The sequence below is a fragment of the Phodopus roborovskii genome, unplaced genomic scaffold, assembly GCF_943737965.1.
Source record: "Phodopus roborovskii unplaced genomic scaffold, PHOROB, whole genome shotgun sequence".
Taxonomy (NCBI): Eukaryota; Metazoa; Chordata; class Mammalia; order Rodentia; family Cricetidae; genus Phodopus; species Phodopus roborovskii.
The window spans coordinates 5,202,469-5,226,596 of NW_026126515.1; the positions used below are offsets into that span (position 1 = coordinate 5,202,469).

Genomic DNA, 24,128 nt, shown 5'->3' on the forward strand with positions numbered 1-24,128 from the left:
CTGAAATTGTTTGGTTTTGAATCACTATGTATGTCATTTTAAAGTCAACTGTGTTATATTTTTGTTGGTAGCTAAAGGGAATACACAATATGATTTTGGGACTTAGTGGTGTTATTATTTGGTAGGTTATTAGTACTTCTGTTATTTTTAGTGCAGAAGTCATTAAGTCGAGTTGAATTCACAGCTGTGTGTGTGTGGGGTGGGGGGAGGTTTAGGGGTGATGTATATTGTAGAAACCAGAAGTCAGTCTTAGGTGTCATTCCATAGGTATAATCTCCCTTAGTTTACTTGCGACATAGTCTTTCATTGTTGTGTTAGCAGGCCAGAGATTTGCCTGTCTCAATCTTGCCAGTGTTCTCATCACAAGCTCACAAGTGTTTGTGCTTGGTTTGGGTGTAATAGGTACTAGAAATCAAACTCAAGTTTTCATGTTTGTACAGCAATCATGCATCTAACAGAGCTATTTCCCAGGCCCTTGAATTCACATGTCAATTAAGTCTTCCATTAATAAAATTGAATAGAAAGCTGTCCTTACTATTTTCTTTGACTTGAAATGCCTATTTGAAATAGTTTTTTTTTTTTTTTAAGATGCTTTCTTTTTATAATGTATCACTTTAAAAAAAATAGCTTATGTGTATGGATTTGCTTACATGTAAAAAAAAAAATAGCATATTCCTGCCTGGTACCCTTAAAGGATATATTCTCTGAAACTGAAATGCCACCATATGGGTTCTGAGAACTGAACCTGGGTCTTCAGGAACAGCAGATGTCTGTTATCACCCAGCTGTCTCTTCAACCCAACAGTCCATTTTTAATCATAACAGACTGTTAGCAGATGTACCATGCTGTTTTTGCATCTAAGAGCTGTCATTTTTAAAACAGTTATTCTATCAAGTAATAATGGAAAGTTTCCATATTTTTACATGTTATATGCTTCAGCAAAAACATGTTCCTTTGTTGTTTACTGGGTGTTGGATATCTTGGGACTGGAGTTTCAGACAGTTGTCAACTGTAGCCATGTGGGTTCTAGTAATGGAACCCAAGTCCTGGAAGAGCAGCCAATGCTTTTAACCAGACCCATTTCTCCTGCCTCTATTGCTCAATTCTTAATCTTAATTTGTTTTGGGCCCACTGTTCAGATACATTTTTTTATCGACTATTTTACGTAAGATTTGTAAAACAAAGAGAAGAGTTACAGTTGTAGTCTCTGAAAAAGGTAATCAGGTGGGTTTTTGTTTTTGTTTTTTGGGGGGGTTACAGATGGAACAAGAGGCTGAGAGGCGCAGACAGCCTCAAATAAAGCAAGAGCCAGAATCAGAGGAGGAGGAAGAAGAAAAGCAAGAAAAAGAAGAAAAACGAGAGGAACCTATGGAAGAGGAAGAAGAACCAGAGCAAAAGCCTTGTCTCAAACCCACTCTGAGACCCATCAGCTCGGCTCCATCTGTGTCCTCTGCCAGCGGCAATGCAACACCCAACACTCCTGGGGACGAGTCTCCTTGTGGTATTATTATTCCTCATGAAAACTCACCAGATCAACAGCAGCCTGAGGAGCATAGGCCAAAAATAGGACTAAGTCTTAAACTGGGTATGTTAGAGTTGCCTTCCTTTTTTCGTCCTTTCCTCCAATGTCCCAACAACCTTCACTGTAAGGACAAAGAAAATCCGTGTACATGTATAGCTCCTTGGTAGATAGATAGCAAAGTATTCAACCATGCCTTTCTAGCTCACGATTGTTTTCGTAGTTCTACTAGTGCTCCTATATCTCCAGCTGCCTCAAGTTCTGAGAAGAAGTGAAAAGTTAAATTTTCTAGCACTTGTGAGTAGAGAGTTTTTGTTTTTTGTTTTTAAACAGTTGGGATCTTTCTATGAGATTGTGGAAGTATATTTGCACTTTATGAGGGATGGTGGGTTGTCAAATTTAGCATTTGAAAATGATGTTTGCATACTAAGATAGTGTTTTTAACTATAGGTGCTTCCAATAGTCCTGGCCAACCTAATTCTGTGAAGCGAAAGAAATTACCTGTAGATAGTGTCTTTAACAAATTCGAAGATGAAGACAGCGATGATGTGCCCCGAAAAAGGAAACTTGTTCCCTTGGATTATGGTGAAGATGATAAAAACGCTACCAAAGGCACTGTAAACACTGAAGAAAAGCGCAAGCACATTAAAAGTCTCATTGAGAAAATTCCCACAGCCAAACCTGAGCTCTTTGCTTATCCTCTGGATTGGTCTATTGTGGATTCCGTGAGTAGCACATTTAAGTGTTTGGGCTGGTTTTCAGTGTTACTGACATACAATCTTATTTGGTTTTAGTTATAACAGATATGATGACGTAGTCTCCTTGGCATGGTGAATCTTGTCCCTAAGTAGATAAGTAGATACCATGGCAGAGGTTTTTATATTTCCTTCAAAAAAAAAAAAAAAAAAAAACCACTTTATTGTAGCTAGGTGGTGATGCATGCTTTAAAATCCCATCCCTCAGGAGGCAGAGGCAGGTGGATCTCTGAGTTCAAGATCAGCCTGGTCTGCAAAGCTAAGCAGAAAAACCCTGTCTCAAAAAAGTCACTTTTTTAAATAAACTCACCAAGAATAACATCATACAGCTAGATTAAGAAAGCCATTTAAACCAGGGAGGGGTGATCCATGCCTTTAATCCCAATACTAGGGAGGCAGAGGTAAGCCTCTGTGAGTTTGAGGCTAGCACAGTCTATAGAGCAAGTTTCTAGACAACCAGGGCTACACAGAGGAACCCTGTTGAGGGTGTGAGTAGGGGTAAGGGAGCCACTCTATACATTTAATTCATTTGTAAACGAAGTTATTCTTAAGCCATGGAGCTTTGCTTATGCTTTGATATTTTCACTGTCAATTACCACACACACAATAATAAAAACACCATTATAGTTGAAATTAGAAAAAAATAGCTTTATGTCTCTCATCTTTGAGAATTTTCATATCTTTTGTCCTGCATTCTGTTCTGTAGTACCTAAAGCTACCTTTAAAAAAAAAACAAAACAAAACTATTTTACATCACTGCCTCAGCCTCCCTGCCCCAAAATACTACCTTTTCAAAATTCACCTATTTTATATCCCTGCTACAGCCTCCCTCTCCAAAAACAACTACCCCTTTAAAGCTTCTGCTTTAAATGTTCCTTCACTGTTCAACTTAATAGTGTTTACTTAGACAGTAAGCTAAGCAACACATAGGAGGAAGACAAATTTTTTCCTCCTCCCACTTTGGTTGACAGTACTTTAATGTTTTATGCCTAAGTTCATCCATTATCCTGCAAATTTTTATGAGGTTTTTTCCCCCCCCTCGATTTTGCTTTTGCTTTTTCTTTTCTTTTTTTGGAGACAGGATTTCTCCGTATTTCTTTGGAGTCTGTCCTGGAACTCTCTGTAAACCAGGCTGGCCTTGAACTCACTGATATCCTCCAGTCTCTGCTTCCCGAGCGCTGGGATTAATGGTGTGTGCCAATCAACGCATGGCTGAGTTGGCTGAGTTTTTCCTGTTTTGCTTTTTTTTTTTTTCCTCCTTCTTCTTTTTTTTTTTTTTCTTCTTTATACAGATTCTTTGTGTGCCAGATAATCTTTCCATTAATCTGCTGTTGAATATCTTAGTTGAGTCACTATCTTTTCTGTAGTAAACAAAAAAGGAAATTTATTTCGCTCTGTGATAGAGTTCTCTATATCCTAGGCATTGAATACTGAGTCATATAGTAATTGCTTTTATTTATTTGTTTATTTTTGAGGCAGTGTCTCACTGTGTAACTCAACTGTCCTGGAACTCAGATCTTCTGGGCTTGTCTCCTCAGTCCCGGATTTCATATCTGTGCCTCCACAGTTGACTTATTTTAGTCTTGAAAGTTGTGACTATAAGAAAAAATTTAGATTTTCAACAAGGCTTTGTTTTGCAGATACTTATGGAGCGAAGAATCAGGCCATGGATCAATAAGAAAATCATAGAATACATAGGTGAAGAAGAAGCTACGTTGGTTGATTTTGTTTGTTCTAAGGTTGGTCTTTTCCCCCTTTCATCCTCAACATTTATTGTAGATCCTTCCTAGTTTAAAAAGTAATACAAAGTACAGTGATGATTAAGTTTTAATTAAGTGACCTGTTATTTAAAGGAAAGTTCCCAACGTGAGTCCCATCATTCTACCACTTTGATTTTTGAGAACAGAATTGGTAACTGTTCTCAATTACATTTTCTTTTTTCTACTGCAAAGGTCATGCTACCCTTTTGTCTTGGGTTTGTATTTTCCAGAGGTAGCCAATAGTTGATTTCCTCAATTTCTTTGGCAGTCACCTATCTTTGGTGGCAGTCATGAATAATATTTAGGATCTACTGACTGGTTAGAGTTGTTGGCAAACACAAGATTTGTATTTTATGGGAATTTTTCTTTTAACAGTCTTAGGGGATACAAGTCTCAAATGTTATCCTTACTCTATTTATATACATGAAGAAAGTCAGCCTTATGGAAAAGTTGTGTTTTGGTATTTTTATAGACTGTAAAATTTTAAATTCTATAGACCTTTTGTTGGAGACAGGTTCATGTAGCCCAGGCTGACCTTGAACTTGTCTCTATTTCCTTAGTGCCGGAATTAATGACAGGCACCAGAACATAGAACCATCATTCAGCAAGATGTATTCTGTTGTATGACCTCAAAATATAGTTTTGTTTAATAAGGTGGTTATTATAGAGGAAGTAACATTTTTGTAATGGTATAACTGTGTCATTCTTCCACTAGTATTGCTCTTTTAATATTTTGAAGAGCAAACACTGTCTTCTCTGCTTGTAATTATACAATTAAGACTTGGATAGCTAAGTGTGGCAGATTTCTGAAATCCTAGCACTTGGGAGACTAAGGATAAGGATCACAAGTTCACGGACACCCTTTTCCACTGCAGGAGGAGTTAAAAAAGCAACCTATAAGTAATGACTGAACTGTCTTGAGTGATTAGGATCCCAGGGGGAAAAGCTTAGTCAGATGGTAGTGTTTTATGCCTTTAACCATAGCATTCAGGAGGAAGAGGAATGGATCTATGAGTGTACAGAGCATATTCCTGGGACAACCATTACTCTACAGAGAAACCCTGTCTTGACCCCCACCCCCAAAAACAAACAAACAAACAAACAAAAAAAGAAGCTTATAATGCCAGGCATGGTGCCCATTGACTTTAATCACTGCATTATGGAGGCAAAAAGATCTCTCTGTAACGTCCAAGCCTTCCAGAGCTAAACAGCTAATGCCTCAAAGTAGAGCAAACTTAACTAAGACACAAGAAATTTCCCTACCATTTAGAGCTTTTGTTCAACTTCATAGCATAACAGTTGTTTGTTTCTTTTAGGTTATGGCACATAGTTCACCACAGAGCATTTTAGATGATGTTGCCATGGTAAGTTAAGAAAAAGATTGTTACTTAAATATCTATAATGAACAAAATAGTCTTATAAATTTCATGCTGGAAAAAAAATCAAATTCCTAATTGCATTTGATTTTGTATTATGGTCAGTGGTTACTTGTATTGAACATTGTGATTTTATAAGCAGAGGGAGGATAGGATTTTGCATTTTAAATGAGAAAAAAATACATTAAATATGAAGAGGCAAAAAATTTGAGTGCAACTGATAGTTGAGTGAATGGACTGGTAGATCATTGAAGGTAAGTTAGAATTAAGCAATTGGGGAAAGGTTATTATCAATACAATGGTAAAGTACGGCTGGGTGTGGAATTGCACTCCTTTAATCCCAACCCTTAGTGGATCAAGCTCAGCCTGGTCCTCTTAGACTCTGTCCCATTTAAAAAAAAAAAAAAAATCAGTCCAAATGATGGCAAGTGCATATCATACAAGAACATTGAGATACGGATTTAAGGAAAATACTGGAACTAGATTTCAACATTATGACATGTGTATTCTTACCCCAACAAATAAACATACAGGTAATTTTTTAAAAGTTTGCATTAAAATAAAAAGTATTCCATGGGGAGGCACGTGTATAATGTTTACAAACCAACATAGAATTACTTTCTCACACACACAGGCACACACACAGATAAATGGGGCCTCACACATATAAGTAGATATCTCAGACAAATTGCTCACTGCTTAAGCATGAGTTCTGTACCCAAAACCTACTTAAAATGCTTAGTGTGTTATGCTCTCCCAATCCCAGCACTGGGGAGTTGGAAACAGCAGATCATGGAACTTATCCACTGTTTCCTATAATTGGTAAGTCCCAGGTTCTAGTGAGAGATCTTGTCTGGACTAAGGTCTTTAAGGAAGCAAGGTCTACCATTACTCTTAATAGCAACCCTGAGTGCCAGAGCCTGATGTGTATAGGCTAAAGGTAGGGGTAGTATTGGGAATATTATGTAGTAATTAAATCCTAGGTAGATACTGTATTCTAGAGACTTAATTCAGTGTCACAAAGCATTTGCTAAATGTTAGGTAAGATGGTGGGTCTGGTTTGGGATAAGTAAAATTACTCAATGAGGATATATTTAAGTTCTTCACAAATTATTATTTATATAGCAAGCTTTTGCTTTATTTGTGTAGTTTGGCGAGATATATAAATGTAATGTCTATAAAATTAACATGAAAAAGTATTTTTGGAGGCAAGAGTGGTGCCATATGCCTGTAATCCTAACACTTGGGAAGGGTGTGAGTAGGAGCTCAAGGCTATCCTTGTTTTTATTGTATTTTTGGGTTAGTCTGGGGCTGTGTGTCTAAAAATCAAAACTAGTAAACAAAAGTACAATGGAATTATATAAGAAGTCATGGTATTTGGTTGAATCATTATCTTTCTTTTGGTAACTTAAATGTTCTGTTCACAATCTTTCATACTGGACACTTTTTTTTAATAAAAAAGTCATTATGTTGATTGTGTTTGGGTAAAAATTTTCTTGTATGTTACTGTCGATTTGGCATACCACTAATTATATGTCCTACTGTTTTCTAGGTACTAGATGAAGAAGCCGAAGTTTTTATAGTCAAAATGTGGAGATTATTGATATATGAAACAGAAGCCAAGAAAATTGGTCTTGTGAAGTAAAACTCATTTTACAGTCAGAGTTACATTTCAGATTTCTTCTTTCACACCCTTCAAAGAACTTTGAATTTTGTGTCTTCAAAGACATTTGTGAGATCTGTAATTTTTTTAATGTAGAAAATGTGAATTCTTTTGTCCTCTAATTTGTTGATGCCCTGTGTACGCACTTGGTTGTAAAGTCCTCTGAATCCCTGGTTGTCTTTATACTCACCAGGTACAAATTGCTGGTGTGTTTTATAAGCTGCAGCTACTGTACACAGCCTATCTCATGTAATCTTGTTCTGCTGATTTGTTCCTTGTAAATATTGAAATGATTCCCCAGTTCTTTTGCAGGATTCCACCTAATATTAAAATTGTACTGTATAGGCACCAACGTAATAATTTGAATACTAGTCATACCTATTACCATCTCATCCCACTCCCCTGATCAGAAATTACAAGCCCTTTTAAAGGCATGGAGTTTAAAATTAGAGTGCAAAACCTAGCAGACAGTCATTCCTAATGTTTCTCTGTATTAATGTGTTTATGTGAGTGTATGTATAAAAGTCTTTTTTAAATTTTCTTTGGTGGGCTCCCTTAAACATTTTATAATTCACCAGTAGATTCATAAAGGAAAAGTGATAATTGTGCCAACCCAAGTAACTACTAGTATGATTAAGATGCGAGTTTCCCAGATCTTGGTATTCTGCAGTGAGTAACAGTCTGCTAAATCAGATTTTTGTTTCTGAATAGGATGATACATCATAGTCTTTACTTCTCCAATTTGATGGTTCAGAATTGAAACAGATTCTAAAGTTCTAGAACATTTTACTCAGTACATCTTCTACTTCATTTAATTTGGGTGTGTTCCTTTTTATAAAGCAGAATTAATTCCAAAAGTATATAAGGGTGGGTGGGTGAAGGAGCCCAACTTCTTTAAAACAAATGACCAGGGAGTACCTCAAGGGGAGAGCTTACTATGCTTAGCATAAAAGAGGGCCTGGGTTCTGTCCCTAGCACCAATAAATAAGGTAAGTTTACAAAAGATTTTGACAAAACATAATTGTAATCCACCATGGTAGTAAAGTGTTTACATCTTTTTTCTGAAGATTCATCATTCATTGCAGTTTCCTGCCCACAAATTTTTATCACTAGTCATCAAACTTTAAATATAGTGATGACTTGTTTAGAGACATCCTTGGACTTAATTTGTAATTCAGAAGATCACCAGGGGACAAAATTTATTTGAAAAGTACCAAGTTCTAAATATTGCTTATAACAAATAAGGTGCAGCTTTTGCCATGTTAGTTTATTAAAAGGTAAAGACTGGCTTGTGAGGATAATGTAACTGTGAGCTTGAGTTACTAAGGTTTTTTTTTTCCCCCCCTTAAACATCTTGAGGACATCAAAAACAATGTTCTTAATGTTGAACCTTGACATGGTTTCCTTATGTAAATATTTCAGTTATTAAAAATGTATATATTTGATCTTGGAGATGCTTCCTTTGAGTCTTGTAAATAAATGGCATTATGTTATAGTCGTGTATTGCATATGCTAGAAGACAACCTGAAAATATGAGCTGACGTCTTTAAATGAATTTTTATGGTATCAGAAGAGACCTTACCCTATTTTGAATAAGGCTATCATCCTTGAATATCTTTACATAGTGTTTGATTATATTTAAAAGTTTGGTCTCAAGAAGTTCCAGAAATGAGCCTTCCAATTATAAATCAATTTAATAGCCCTTTTCCAGACCCTGTTTAAACAGATCTGAAGGCCTTGTTTGTTTTTCTGTGTTCTGAACACATTGAACATTTGCTTTGACTTCATGCAATGTTTCTGTTTAGCCAATATTACTTGTAGTATATTCAAGTAGATTGACTTTGTTATTTTCTCAGATACCTCTAGAAACTAGAGGTTTTAGGTGTATATACTTTATACTGCATAGCACCCCCCTCTCAAATAATACAACAGCATTTCAATACTGATGGGGTGGTCATGTGGTTGGCCGAAAAGGTGGTTAAATTAATAGTTTAATGTACTTTAAGCCATGTTTTGCCATTAAATCTTATTTTTAAGTCACTTAGACTTCTTAGTTTTTATGATAGAACTGAGACTTTATATTGGTTGGTATTGCTCACACATGAAGGTCTTAAGCTTTTCCCTGGTTTTCCCATGAAATAAAATTTTAGTAGGAAAAAATAGTAGAATGTTTGAGACTAATTTTGTAATTACCAGGTGACAGTAGTGCCAACAGATAACATGGGTTTTTCTCAATTAAGATTTTTCAGATACTTGCACATTATTTTATCCTGTCAGACTGTATAGAGGTAACATATTTTTCCTTTAAAGTAGATTTTAAAGAGAATAACTGTTTAGTTGTCCTTTTTTTTGGGGGGGGGGAGACAGGTAGCTACCCAATCTAGTTCAGGCTGTCCTGGAATTTAGGGCTGCTTCCTTCCCTTGCAATCCAGAGGGCTGGGTTACAGGTGTACAAGCATGGTGATGCACTAGAAAAATAGTTGGCTGTGTACAATATGTTCTGCTAGTGAATATCAGAGTTGCCCTCAAACAGTGTCTAGGAGGACAGTGCAAATATTCTAGGCTCTATCCCAGCCATACCCTGAGGATGTTCTTTAGAGTTTTGTTATGTGAGCTTTATAATAGTGCTTCCCTATAAACTGCAATAGAAATGCTGATGTTTTCCTCATTGTAAAGTTTCAAATCATCGGCATGAATACCATCCAAATAAAGTTATCTGTATATATTTTTTTTAACTACTATGAAGAAATAAAATTGCAAATACATATAAGTAGGCATCCAATGTTTGTGAGACTTGGTTTTGCCAAACTTGATATGAAGGTCTATGACGCAGAATAAAGGTTTTATGTCAGAATGGCTATGGATTTTTCTGGCTATCGTAAAGCTTTTTTACTACATAAAATGTTTGTATTTGAATATATACCTTTAAATTGGATTTTTTTTTTTTCTCCTATTTTTAACTTACCTGTTTTGCTTTTAATTTTGAGACAGGGCCTCACTAAACTCCCGTAGCGTGGACCTGCTTCAGTGTTTTGGGTTTCTTTAGACAATTTCTGGGTTGTCCTGGAACTCTATAGACCAGACTGGCCTTGTTAGACATTTGCGGGATTAAAGGCGTGTACCACTGCCTACCTTCCCCTCCCTGAGTCTTTTTTTAGTTTAGTTTTTCTTGGGAGGGTCTGGGATACAGAGTTTCTCTATATAGCTTTGTATACTAGACTGGCCCTGAACTCAGAGATTTGCCTGCTTCTAATGGTTATAAATACCAACAGAAAGATAATTATAAAAACAAGAGTTTAAACGTGCTACACTATATTAGTTGGATTGATGCACTTTATATTCTCATACAGAATGGGAGTTAAAATTGTGTAGTAGCCAAACTTTTTTCCCCTTCCTTGTTGATGAGTTTTCCTATATAGTGCTGGCTAGTTAGGATGAGCATGGTGACCTTGAAGTCACAGATGATCCTGCTGCCTCACCTGTGTTGGGATTAGAGGCATGCCCCACCACACCCAGAAATCCACTATCTTTCAAATGTGTATGTAGTCTCAGTATTGTTTCATTTCTTTGTTTTTCCGAGACAGGATTTCTCTGTGTGATAGCCTTGACTGTCCTGGAATTCTCTCTCTAGGCCACACTGGCCTCAAACTCCTTTGCCTCTTGAGTGGTGGCATTAAAGGTGTGCACCACCACTGCCTGTTTTTAAGTATGTACTTTTTATTGGGATTCATTTAGTTGAGTCCCTTCTCCCTCGTCTTCCTTCTTTCTGTCTTTTTGTCTAGGTCTGGCTTGAGCCCATCTGTGTGGCTCAGGTTGATGTAACCCCCCCCCCCAAAAAAAAGTCCAACAATACTCCATTCTTATTTTTGATAACAAGGAAAACTGTAGAGTTCAACTGCTTTACAGTGTTGTGATATATATACCCAATTGCAGAGAATAATTAGAATTACTGAAGAAACATTTTAAATTTCTTTTGGCTGAGTTTATTTCTAGACAAGATTCCAAAGTATGGGAAAGTTTTTGATTGAAAGATAATTAAATATCTAGAAATCATGATAGTGTAACTGTATGTGAGTAAAAAGCAAATTAGGATCATATGCAAATATTGTGTGGTGCTTGGAGTCATTGGTAATAGACATAGCTTTCTCATTGACTAGGCCCTGGCTTTCAGTGATAACTTCATTCCCATTTCTAGTCTTGCAGGCTCCCTCTTAAGTAGTGCTTTCAGGTTCAGGACTCTTCTTCACTATTGGATTTCCTCACCTACATTTTGTTACTCATACCACTGTCAGCGTCCCCAAGGTTTTTTTGTTGGTTTGTTTGTTTGTTTTTTGAGACAGGGTTTCTCTGTGTAATAAGCCTTGGGTCTTCTGAAACTCACTATGTAGACCAGGCTAGCCTTGAACTCAGAGATCTGCCTGCCTCTGCCTTCCTGGGATTAACAGTGTGTACTTCCACACCTGGCTTTGCACAAAACTCACACAGTTTTTTATAACATGAGTGAACTATGATCTGTTGCATAACACTATTATTTTTATGTAACAATACTCCATGACCATCCTTGCACAAAAATGTCTTATGTTGAGATTGGTTCTATCAAACAGATTACAGTTAAAATAATGAGCAACTATACAAAGTGCTTTAGCCTATGTTTGTTTAACATATGCATTGTTTGTCTTATGTGGTCTGCATTATTTTCTGCATTCTTCCCATATGAATGGACAATTGGGGGGAAAAGTATATGTCTCCTTCCAGCTACCATTCTGCTGGTGGGAAAGGTTTGTATTAGAACAAGGCATCCTGGGAAATAGAAAACGGTAATGTGACTCTGTAGCCAAGTTTGCCCTGTAATCTGTTAAGAAGCCAGTCTGACCTCAACTCATTGACCACCTGCCTCCATCTACTTAGGCATAACTGTCGATAATCGTCTTTACAATTACATAAAATCACTTGGTTGCAAAATCAAAATAGGAAACATTTTCTGCTCATTAGATGCTTGATATTGGAAGACTTGAAGACTTTCAGTTTTGAGCCTAGAATATATAGGGTAGTTTCTCGGATTCTGTTCTGTGCACCAATCGCTTTGATTGAGGGCACAAACAAATTATTTACATTTTGGGGAGCTGTATAAAATAAGTACTGCTGCTGGGGTGTGATGACTTATGCCTTTAATTCCAGCAGCGGATCTCTCCGATTGAGATCAGCCTAGTCTACTGAGCTAGTTCCAGGACAGGCTCCAAACCTACATAGAGAAACCCTGACTGGAAAAATCAAGACAAATACAAATAAGTACCGTAAAGAAATGGGAAGTGTTCGGTTTTAAATGTCATCACAAAACGGGGCATCTTGTGCACATGCCCGTGGTGGAGGCAGAATACGTTTTTCAAGGCCATCTGTCTCCATGGTTTGTTCGATTCCAGCAAGAAACGCATGAATCTCGGTCTCAACCAAAAAAAAAAAAAAAAGAGGGGGGGCGGGAATGTCATCTCTCATAGCCTGGGAGAACATAAGACAGCTGCCTCAGATTGCGCACAATCTTAGACCGACCGCATTGAGTTCAAAATGAGCAAAGCCCACTGCAGCCCACAACCCTCGCGGTCTGCGCGCGCCGCCGGAAGCTCCGTCCTCTCCCGGGCCAGTGGCCAACGTCGCGGAGGCCGGAAATTACGACACCGATGAGGCCTCTAGGGCGGGGCCTAGGACGACCTGCTCTGTGGGCCCCGAGTTCTCGTCGGAAACAAAACAGCGGCTTCTAAGACGGAAACGTGGCCTGCGAGCCGGCTTCCTGAGCGCAGAGAGAGAAGGTGCGTGCCCGGGATGTGCGGGACGGACGGTGTCCCTGCCGCTGCGTTCGCTGGTGCTGGCCGAGGGCCGGGGCCTGAGTCTGCGGGCCGCACAGCGGGCGTCCTCGAGGATGAGGGGCGGGGTCCGACCGGGCGGAGACGGAGGAACCCGACCTGGGAAACGGGGGTCCGCCGGTTTCTCGGGCCCCGGCCATCGCGGCCAGGCTGAGAGTTACCCCCTCCGAGCTTTGGTCCGGAAGTGCTGCCTTTCCCGGGCGGCCTGGAGCAGGTGGCTGCCGTCCGCGGTGGCCGTCTGTACGGGAGTGGATGGAGCAGGAGATAGAGGAAGCGCCCTAGGCTGGGTCTGCTTGAGCAACTGGTGAAACTCCACGTCTCCTCCCTGAGAGTGTCCTAGTCCAGAAGTGAGTGGCACTCAAGGCTAACTTCTCATTGTCTCCATGGCTAGGCAGAGTCGTATGGCGCTTGTTCATCAGAACTGTCACGATGTGTGTGTATGCCTGACGCTTGTAGGCACCTTTAGTGTTTGCTTTTTCTTCCCTTTCAAGTGTGGCACTGCCATGGACAGACGTTTGCTTCCGGCACATCCGTCTGGTAGTGAGGCTGGAGTTAATAGGAGAACTGAGGTAAATTTTACATAATTAGCAGAGATGAGAGTTAAACAGAAATGCAGAAGAAACGTGAGCAGGACAGGTGCCTGATCGGTTCAGCTAAAGTGTCAAGATTGAGTTCAAGTTTGGAGAATGAGAGAGAAATAAGGAAGTTAGGAAGTGGTTTGGAAATACCACTTTTGAAGTGTCAGCGAGTGAAGATGGCCTGAGGTCAGAACTGTAAAGTGTAAACGTGGGTCACTTAAGTAGATTCACTACCTGATGTTAGAGTGGCAGTGGCGACCTGGGTGGACACTTTAGGAACTCACAAAGGGCCAGGTGGAGGGAGGGCAAGGAGGCAGCTGAGGGTGAGTGTAGAGTCACTATAGAGCAGTGTCACAGAGTTCTCAGGGAGCGGAAAGCATTGTCAGCCACTTGGAATGAAAGGCCTGGTGTAAGAGGATCTGAAAATTCCGATTGTGAACCACAAGTATCAGTTTTAAATGTTAGAACAGACACCTTTGTAAAGGTTACAAGAAACAGGTGAAATTAATTTTAATGATTTGTTAACCCAGTATGGCTAACAATTTTATTTTAACATCTAGTCAGTGTAAAAAATTAACTTGTCTTTCTCTCCAGATAGTAGACTCTGGAAAACAAGCAATTTCTGATTCTACAATAGCCTAGGCACGTGTCACAGTGTTTCGTTGTGTAAAAGAAACCCAGTTCCTCTTTGATGCAGAATTCTTGTTTGGTTTTCATAATGCCTTGCCCAGTTCCTTATTTAAGTTGAATAAAAGAAGAATTTAGGCAATGATAAGTATCAGAGGCTTACACGTTAATTAGATTTAAATATTCAGTTTTAATTAAAAATTAGTTGTATTCTATACATTTCCACAGAAGGTTGAGAAAGTGACTCAGAATAATCATAACTCCATTGTAGAGTTATTAACATAACATTAGGTCTTCATAGTTTGGTGGTGTGCATTTGGAGTCCCAGCTACTTGAAACCTGAGCAAGAAAATCAAGGCCAGCCTTGATGACAGAGATAGAGTGAGCGATTGAGATGCGTTAGTCCTCTCTGATCTGACTATTATATCTGTAGTCTATTTATAGGGTGTATGAATAGATAGGACGTATAGTACATACTGTGTATGTGAACATGTGTACTTTATATGCAAAGCTAGAGTGTACATACGAGGGTGCATGTATCCATACATGCAAATGTAGATGCCAGAGAAGGACATTGGGTGTTTTTCTCCATTATTTATCCCTTACATTTAAAAATGTATGTTATTGTGTGTGCAGGGTTGGGGTGATGGTGGTGGTGCCATGGCCATGTGTCTGAAGTGAGTTCTCTCTCCACCTTTATGTTGGTACTGGGAATTGAACATGGGTCTCCAGGCATGTGGGGCAAGTACCTTTACTTTCTGAGCTGTCATGATAGCCCCACCCCCTTTTTAAATTAAAAGTTAATTTTTAAATGAGGCGGGGTCTTTCTATATGGCCCTGGCTATCCTGGAACTCACTATGTAGACCATGCTGGCCTTCAGCTGACAGAGATCTGCTGGAACTAAAGGAATGCTCCACCACATCCAACTTTAATATTTAAAGACTTAATTTTTGCACGTGTTTGCATGTATTGGGGATCATGTGTGCTGCAATGCAAAGGATAACCAAAATACAACTCTGGGGACTCATTCTCTCCTTCATTTAAGTGGGTGCGGGGATGGCATTAGGTTTGTCAGATGTGTGCAGCAAATGCTCATCAGGCCTATACCTGATTTTTTTAAGCCAGGGTTTCTTTATTGGACCTGAAGCTATTTCAGCTAGGTGTGCTAGCCATCAGTCTCCTGGGATCCTTGTCCCTCTGCCCAGTGCTGGGATTATAGGCACAGTAGTGATACCTGGCTCTTTCGGGGTGCTGAGAGTTTGAGCTCTAGTTCTCTTACTTGCAGAGCATGTGCTTTTACCCACTGAGCCATCTCCCCAGTTCCTACACACTGTCTTAATGACTGTTGGTCTGTTTGCCTGTAGACTTAGATGTAGTTGACTTTTGTGATTCTAAGGCTCTTGGAAGTACTATCAAGCATATATATTTGCATCATATTGCTTTTACAAAATCCAGAAAACAACTATATTCTATTATGTTTAATCCTGAAGGTTTGAGATAAGAAATCCTCAGCTAATTTTAGGTCATCTTCATTGCATTGCAATGTCAGCCAGCATTACCTTTGCTGTAAGTCTCCATAGCAGACCTCCAAACCCAGGAGCTCAGAACATGTAAGTCTCACTCAAGGCTCTGCTTCAAAGTGGAAAAGTGTGTGGGTAGGTTGGAACCATTTTGATTTGAGCATCTTCTTTTGGGGCCCAGGTTGAGGGGACAAGGACTACCAATCCCTGCTAGCGTCTTAAGGCAATGTCAGCTGCATAAAAAGGCAAGGCCAACCAACCGCACAAGCATAGTTCACCTATCTGCCAATGTCCCTCAGCTAAGATTGCATTGATAGAAGCACACTCCAGGACCTCACCAAAGGCTTATAGAGTAAGTAGTGGATTTCACACATCACAAGGCCAAAGAGAGGTATCTGGGAATTGACCACCAGATTCCAAAATCTGAGGATGCTCCAGTTCTTATATAAAATGGTACAGTGTTTGGAACTGAGAATTTAGTCATGTACAGAGTCCTACACTTGATCCCTAACACTGAAGAAAAAATTCTAAACAAAAACATATTTATTACTTTAATCTACACATAAATCCTCTTGTATACTTTAAATCATCTCTCCATCAGGAAACCCAATAATGCAAATACTGTGTAAGTAATCATTGCACTGTGTTGATTAAGGAAGAACAGAGAAAATGACATGCCAAATATTTTCAGTCTTTAGTTGGTTAAATCCAAGGATCCTGAACCAGAAGATATTAAGGCTAACCATTCTTCCCTTGGGGATACTGGGGGAAGGAGAGAACATTTACTGCATAATAATTTTATCTACTACAGATGGTTCACAGCGATGGAGTGGGATGGAAGAGGGAAGCACCCTCAATAAGATGCATCACCACCTCTGCTCTTTTTAGTTCTGTCACTTTCAAAAGATCTCTTGGAGGACTGGGGAAATGATTTCCTCTTCATACCTTAGAAATCAAGGGTGTAGCAGGCTGTTGGTGGCACATGCCTTTAGTCCCAGCACTCAAGAGGCAGAGACAGGTGGATTTCTGTGAGTTCAAGTCCAGCCTGGTCTACAGCAATACAAACAAAACAAAACAAACAAAAAAATCAAGAGTCTATTTTGGCTATTCCTAAGTTAATTGGTTTTTATTTCAGTTATAGAATATAGTTTAGAATTCGGCTATATTTACTATTGCATGTGAGCCTTTAGAAACCCAAGTAGACCCAGGTTTGGTGGTAAAAATTTGGAATCCTAGTACATGGTAGTGGGAAGCAGGAAAACCTCAAATTCAAGCATATGGTGATATTCTATTTATGATGAATTAAAGCTTGCCTGAGGATTCAGAAAGCATAGTCAGCCACAAGCCTTAGAAGCCAGGCACACACCTTTAATCCCAGCATCCAGAAGCTAGGAGGTGGTGGTACACACCCTTAATCCTAGGACTCAGGATTAAGAGGTAGAAGGATCTGAGTCCAAGGCTATCCAGATCTATACCAGGATGATCCAGTCCTCAAGAGAAAAAGCTCACACAAAGATGATCTCAGCACCTGAGATCACATACCTTTAATTCCAGCACTAGAAGGGTGTAAAAGATAGGAGCAGAGTCTTCAGTAGTCAATATCAGGCATTCATTCTCGAGCCACACTGAGGATAGGAGGACATTCCTTCTCAGGGCTCTCCAACCATGGTGAGGAGAGGCAACAGGATCAGCCCTTTCAGCCTGAGGTAGCAGTAAGAGCTAGTGGCCAGCTACTTTGCTTTTTTGATCTTCAGCTTGAAACTTGAACCCCAGTGTCAATCTTTTATTTATCGTGTTACATAGCATATTGAGCAAGACCCTGTTTGAATAAATATAGAAATACTAAGGTACGTCTTTAATCCCAGCACTCAGGAGGCAGAAGCAAGAGGATCTCTTTGAGTTTGAGGCCAGCCTGGTCTACAGAGTGAGTTCCAGGCCAGCCAGGGTACATAGTGAGACCCACCTCAGACAAATGAGTAAATAGCCAAGGAGAGAGCTGAGCATGTGGACACTTGCCTAATATATTTGCTTCTCACCAGCCAAAATAAATAAATCAAAACTGTAATCAGAATTTGGGCTTGTTATCAAGGAGCAGCTGTCAAAATGACAAATAGATTTGAGTGGGGGGGGGAATGTGTGTGTGTGTGTGTGTGTGTGTGTGTGTGTGTGTGTGTGTGTGTATGTATGTATGTATGTATGTATGGCCCCAACTTTCATGAGAAAGCTTTAGTTTTCTTAACAGGTAACCTTGAGCTCATGGAACCTTCAGCAGTCTCAAAAATGTTTATGTGTATAGAGGTTGAACCCAGGACTTCTGTGCTAGGCAAGTACTCTGTGAAGAAGCTACCTCCTAACCCTTTGGGTGTTTTGCTCCCGGGATGCTTTTGAAGTTTTAATGTGTAGAGAAAGTTTTCTAGGTGGATAGACTTCATTCCCCCCCCCCCCATGTGTGAAGAGTTACATGCTGTATGCATGCTTTGTTGTGTGTCTGAGGCTGATTTCTGGACTCCATCTGAATCACCCTCCACCTTATTCACTGAGGCATGGTTTCAATCAAGCCCAGAGCTCAGTGATATAGATGGTCTGTGTGGCTAGCAAGCTTGCTTTGGGGATTTCCAGTTTCTGCCTTCTGTGTTCTGGAATTACAGCCAAGCTTTCAGAGCCACCCAGTATCGACGTGGGTTCCGAGGAATCATATCTCCACATTGCACAGCAAGCGCTTTCCCCTGCACAGACTTTGCTGTGGATTCTTTTCCCCTTTGTATATCTGCCATCCCTAGTACTCGGGATGGAACCCAGGGTCTGCACATACAGAGCTGCATCCCATTCTTAGTGTCTTTGTCTGATAGAATTGTAATTGTTATAAGAACAATGATTTCTTTTTCCTTTGTCTGCCTACGTTGTTGTGCTAGGAACAAGCCCAAAGCAGAGGATAAATTATTTATCAGAGCAGACATGATATGGAAGTTCTAGTAAAGAAATACACTGTGGGCAGAAGCATGGTATCCCTGAAAGGGAATGGCAGTCTGGAGACTGACCACCCTGGCCTTACCTTCTGAGCTATTTTTGTGGGGTTAGTTTGAGTAGGTGAGAGGTAGTCTACTTATATAAACAATTAGGAATTAGTCTCAATTGTATGTATAAGGTCAGCAGCACAGGCTCCATAGTTAGGATCTGATTGTTAGTGAGGGATTTGGCTTTTTACTTTTGGCCCTATGATTTTGGCTTCTTTGTCTCTACACAGTGTGTGAGAGAGATAGCAGCAAAATGCTGCAGTGTGTTTGTCTGTCTTCACCAGGTGTCCAGAGTGGAAAGCAACAAGGCCTACATCCCTTCTCCTCCTCCCTACAATGCAGGTCACTTTCCAACTACTGGCCTTTAGTGTTTATCCCGATCGCCCGATCGCACAGCTGAGAATGTTATCAAATTTGCAAGTATCTTTCTTCTGCCATGCAGCTAAACAGTGGGGCCATTGACCTTCTCCGTCACTGTTTTCAGCTGTTCCTGGAGCAAAATCAACTGTTTTGGCCTATCCCTCCCTTTGTGCCAGCAGGGTTCCCTTGACATGGCATGCCTGCTTCTGGGCTCCTTGTGAAGACAGTTCTATCTATCGGAGAGGCTGCTCTTATGCCCTGTGACCCTCAGAGCTTCTGGGGAGGCCCGTAACATCTCTGGGTGACGAGAAGACCCCTGGGCTCTGTGGTGCTACTCATTTGCTTCTTAACCTACACAGGCAGGTTCGTTTGCCTCCACCTGGGTTGTTTGTGACTTGTAAATGCAATCTTACGAGAATTTTGTGGGGTTATTGAAAGGTAGAGAAAGAGCTCCCTGGAATAGGGGGTGGGGGTGGGGAATTGTCCCTTCATGAGAATTTTATTGTTTTCATAACTTTTTGTAGATTTATTTTATGTGTGTAAGTGTTTTGCCTGCTTGTCCATATGTGCACATCTGTGTGCCCAGTGCGTGTGGGGGTCAGAAGAAGATACCAGATGTCCTAAAACAAGAGTTTTGAATGGTCATAAGCCACCATATGAGAGCCGGGAAACAAACTTGGGTCTTCTGCAAGAGCCACACATGGCCCTTTAAATGCTGAGCCAACTCTGCAGCCATGGGAACTTTTTTTCATTCATTTGTTTGTTTTTATTTTATGTGCACTGGTGTTTTGCCTGCATGTATGTCTATGTGAGTGTGTAGGTTCTCCTGGAACTGGAATTACAGACAGTTGTGAACTGCCATGTGAGTTCTGGGAATTGAACCTGGGTCCTCTGGAAGAGTAGTCAGGGCTTTTAATCGATGAGCCATCTTTCCTGCCCCCCATGGAAACTTTTAGAGTCAAATGGATAATGATTATGAAAAGAACTTTGAAAATAGTGTTGGGAATATGCTGAAATGATGGCTGTGTTATTGATGGTAAGAACTCAGTATGATTTCATCTAATGGCTAAACAGACTGTGTGGGCGTTAAACAAGTTAAAATGAGAGTTCCATCATAACTTGTCCTTTTAAAAAATAAATACTAGGACTGTCTGTGGAAAATATTTTAGACATCTCAGGTTTTACTTTATACTGAAAGCAGTTATTGATGTTAAATACCTTGTTTACTTGTAAGCAGTAGTTTTGCTAGTAGTAATAATTAGTTTAGTAAGCCTTGAGGTAGCGGCACATGCTTTAACCCTAGCACTCAGGAGGCAGAGGCAAGTGGATCTCTGCGAGTTCAATGCCAGCCAGGTCTGCTGTGAATCCAAGACCCAAGACAGCCAGCAGCCAGAGCTATATAGTGAGAGCCCCATTTAAAACAAAAACAAAAACAAAAGAAGAAAAATTAGTTTAATATACTCTAGTCTGAATTTCTGTAAAAGCTTAGGCAGGGTTTGGATATTTTTCTTTTTGAGACAGGGACTCATTAAGCAAGCTAGGCTAGCATCAAACTGTCAGTGATTTGCCTCCCAAGTGTTAGTATTAAAGTCACGTGTCACCATATCCAACTGTTGATTCTATTCTGAAATGAGTATATAAAGTGAATATAATAAATTAATTAGATGTTCTTACTTTCCATTTAAATTTTGCATGGAAGGAAGGAGAAAAATGAACATAAAAGAAAGTCTTCAGTGTTTAGAAATTTGTCATGAGAAGGCTGGGGTGTGAGTTGGTAGAGGGCTTGTCTAACTTGAGTGAGACTTTGGGTTCCATTCCCAGGAAACCCCTCTCTTAGAAAAGCAATTTGTCATGATTTCCATTGTCTGAATATAGTTAATTAAGGGTTAATTTGAACCCATACTTTACTAAAGGAGCAGGCTGCTTAAGTATTTTTTCCCTAGGAGAAAAAAAATAGACTATATATCTTATTTTTCACTTTACTTATTTATCTATTTGTTTATTTTGAGGCAGGATCTCTCTGATGTATGTATTCCTGGTTGTCTGGCTCTGTATACTAGGCAGACAAGCCTTGAACTCACTGAGATCCACTTGCCTCTTCTTCCCTAGTGCTGAGATTAAAGGTGTGTGCCACCATGCCTGGCCTGTTATATTTTAGAAGATAGAAGAGCCTGAAGTTAAAAGTGAACATGAAAACGAGGCATGGTCACACATGAATTTAATCCCAGGGCTCAGGCAGACTGATCTTGCTTAGAATCTCTGAGATCCACCTGCCTCTGCCTCTTAAGAGTGTTCTTAAGCAAGACACTGAACTCTGGATCTGCTTCTTCCGTCCCCACCCTCATCCCTGGGGATTGAACCCAGAGCTTCACACATGCTAAGTGTACACTGTCCCGTAAGGTCAGTGCCCACTCCCCTCTCCTGCTCTTATAAATGGTAAGCCCTCTCGGTAGAGATGGAGCTGTCATGTGGGGCGAAGTGAGACTAGAGAAGGGTAATTTTATGGAGATGCAAAATTAATTTAGAGATGCCAGCACAGGAAAATTAGTTTGAGCCCATGATGGAGCACACCTTTAATCCCAGCACTCAAGTCTCAGAGGCAGGCAGATCTCTGTGAGTTTGAGACCCAGCCTGATCTACAGAGCAAGTTCCAGGGCAGCCAGGATTATAAAGAGAAACCCTGCCTCAAAAAAACAATACGGAACCAACTAACCAAACAACAACAACAACAACAATAATAATTGAGAACATCTCTTAAAATCATCCAACTCCCTGGTCTGAAGTTAAAGTATTGCTTGAGGTCTCATTGCCGTACCCTAACACAGTAAATCTGACAGCCAAAGGTCGTGCATGGCAAGTGAACACATTTCTTCTGGCTTGTAAATATGTAAGTGAATGTGACTAATTATGAGTAGTTTGGTAAAATCCTATTTCATACTTAATCTAGGAACCAGCCAACACGTGACAACAGCCTGGAGGTCCTTAGACAGCTCGGCCTGGAGGAGAACACATGAGAAAAAGGTTTGTCTTTGCAGAATGTAATTCATGAGAATGTTTAAAAATGAGTAAGTAATCTTAAAAGCTTGAAGTTGTGTTTTGTTTTTCCCTTTTCAGAGTCCCAAGAGGCTGCATTTCCTTGGAAAGGGCGTGTCTGTACAGTTGCTCCAATGACAGAGATACCTGCACCCTTGTCCTACTTCCAGAATGCCCAGATGTCTGAGGACAGCCACTCCAGCAGCACCGTCCGTAGCCAGGTACAATGTGGCTTCTGAAGCTTTCCTACTGTCCTCCTGCACCTCTGACAGGTGCTGAGCCTGGGGCAGCTTTGTTTTACTTCGCTGATACCTTGATTTACTGAACACTAAGCTGGGGGTAAAGCATCATAGCCTTGGTGCTGGGGACTTACACATGGGACTGTTTTATGCTCATACACTGAGTGACTCCCCCCAGCCCATAAGCCTGTTACTACATGAGGGTTGAGGCAGGCAGCATGGGACTGTTTTATGCTCATATACTGAGTGACTCCTCCAGCCCATAAGCCTGTTACTACATGAGGGTTGAGGCAGGCCCTGCCTGCCTCATACCACCTCAGCCGAAACTTCTCCAGCTTCCTGAGGGATAAGGGCCTCATGATCCACATAGCCCTGATCCTACTCTTGGGAAGAAGTGACTACATTTTATTTTTCTAGTTTCTGGGCCAGTTTCTGACAGTGTTCAGTAAGTATTTAGTGACAGTGATTATAGAAGTCAAGGTAAAGCATCAAAGTTCTGGGGTCAAGATAAGGCTGTGATACATGGGACAGTATACAAACACTTCACAGACTACATGCACACACAGAAATCTGTCTGCTGAAACCATTAGCTAGCCATTGCTGACCACGTGCAGACTCCACAGGAGCCTGGGAAGTGACGAGGGAATTGGTAGAATTTCCTGAGATACAGCCAGGATGGAGGAAGACCTTGACTGGGCCAGTCTAATTTCTGCAAGGCTGGCCTTGGAGTCTTGTGTACTCACTACTAAAAGCTGTCATTAGAGGCAAGTCACAAATGAGTATTAGGGACCAGGAGAGATGGCTCAGGGGCTCAGAGCAATGCTTGCTCTCCCAGAGGACCCAAGGTTCCCTGCATCGACATAAAATGGCTCACAACTGCCTATTAACCCCAGCTCCAGGATCCGATGTCCTCTTCTGGTGTCTGAGGGTACCTGTGTGTGCACAAGCATGCATGCACATACACAAACGAGGCTCAAGAATTTCTTCTGTCCTTTGTAATCCTGTTAGCTAATCATTGTTGACTGAGTTCCACAGTAAGTTGACAGATTCCACAGTAAGCCTCAAGATATAGGATTCCTCATCTTCCTATCAGTAAAGTTAGATGATTTACTAAATTGTCTCACTTATCTTCTAACTTAAATGTTTTGGTAGGACGAAGGGTTTGGATAGCCTGATACTAGAAAGTAGGACTTTGAGTTTTGAAATTATTATAATCCTAAACAAATAGTTTCAAGATTGGTTACTCTTACCACAAGTAGAATGAATTGAAGTAATTTTAGCTGTGTGTTTATGGACTGCAGACTAGAAGGCGGTCTAATTAAATAATGGTTTGTCTATTTTTGAAAAAAGGGCAAGGTTTAAAAAGCTATAAATGACTAAGGTCTTTGTGTTCTAAGTTACCATATAAATTAGGTATTCAAGGAGCGCTAATAAGTACGGAGTACTTGACTATAGTTTGGAGAAACAGTTGGTAATTATCGTGTTCTTTGAGGCACAGTCCTGTGATAGAGTTCAGGCTGGCTTTAGCTTTGCCATTCTTCTGCTGCAGCTACTTAAATGCAGGGATTATAGATATTCATCATAATACCTGACTCTGATTTTTTACTTTTTTTTTTTTTTTTTTTTTTTTTAAGTTTTTGTTGGTTTGTTTTTTGAGACCTCTATGTATCCCTGTCTTGGAACTCCATAGACCAGGCTGGCCTCAAACTCACAGAGATCCTCCTGTGTCTGCCTCCAATTAAAGGCATGCACCACCACTGCCCAGCCCTTTTTTACTTTTCTAAAGCAATGTGTTTGAAGCCTAAAGCTAGGCACTTTATGTTGT

At 40.2% G+C, this 24,128-nt stretch overlaps 2 protein-coding genes across 7 annotated transcripts in view; both read left to right on the plus strand.

The window, feature by feature from the left end:
* Positions 1-8,568, plus strand: part of Rbm25 (RNA binding motif protein 25) — a 43,740-nt gene extending 35,172 nt beyond the window's left edge. For all 4 annotated transcript variants that reach the window (XM_051196288.1, XM_051196289.1, XM_051196291.1 and 1 more), the window contains 5 exons: positions 1,261-1,585; positions 1,970-2,244; positions 3,915-4,013; positions 5,351-5,398; positions 6,963-8,568. In XM_051196288.1, coding sequence (XP_051052245.1) covers positions 1,261-1,585; positions 1,970-2,244; positions 3,915-4,013; positions 5,351-5,398; positions 6,963-7,055 — 840 coding nt within the window. In that variant the 3' untranslated portion in view covers positions 7,056-8,568. The remainder of the gene's footprint in view (positions 1-1,260; positions 1,586-1,969; positions 2,245-3,914; positions 4,014-5,350; positions 5,399-6,962) is intronic.
* A 4,154-nt stretch (positions 8,569-12,722) lies between these two features.
* The window catches only part of Psen1 (presenilin 1), a 50,686-nt gene continuing 39,280 nt past the window's right edge, over positions 12,723-24,128 (plus strand). Inside the window, exons 1-3 of one of the 3 annotated variants that reach the window (XM_051196292.1) lie at positions 12,723-12,877; positions 21,979-22,052; positions 22,146-22,285. In XM_051196292.1, coding sequence (XP_051052249.1) covers positions 22,199-22,285 — 87 coding nt within the window. In that variant the 5' untranslated portion in view covers positions 12,723-12,877; positions 21,979-22,052; positions 22,146-22,198. Of the gene's footprint in view, positions 12,878-13,134; positions 13,279-21,978; positions 22,053-22,145; positions 22,286-24,128 lie in introns of those variants that run through there. The other 2 variants (XM_051196293.1, XM_051196294.1) reach the window with 2 other exon arrangements.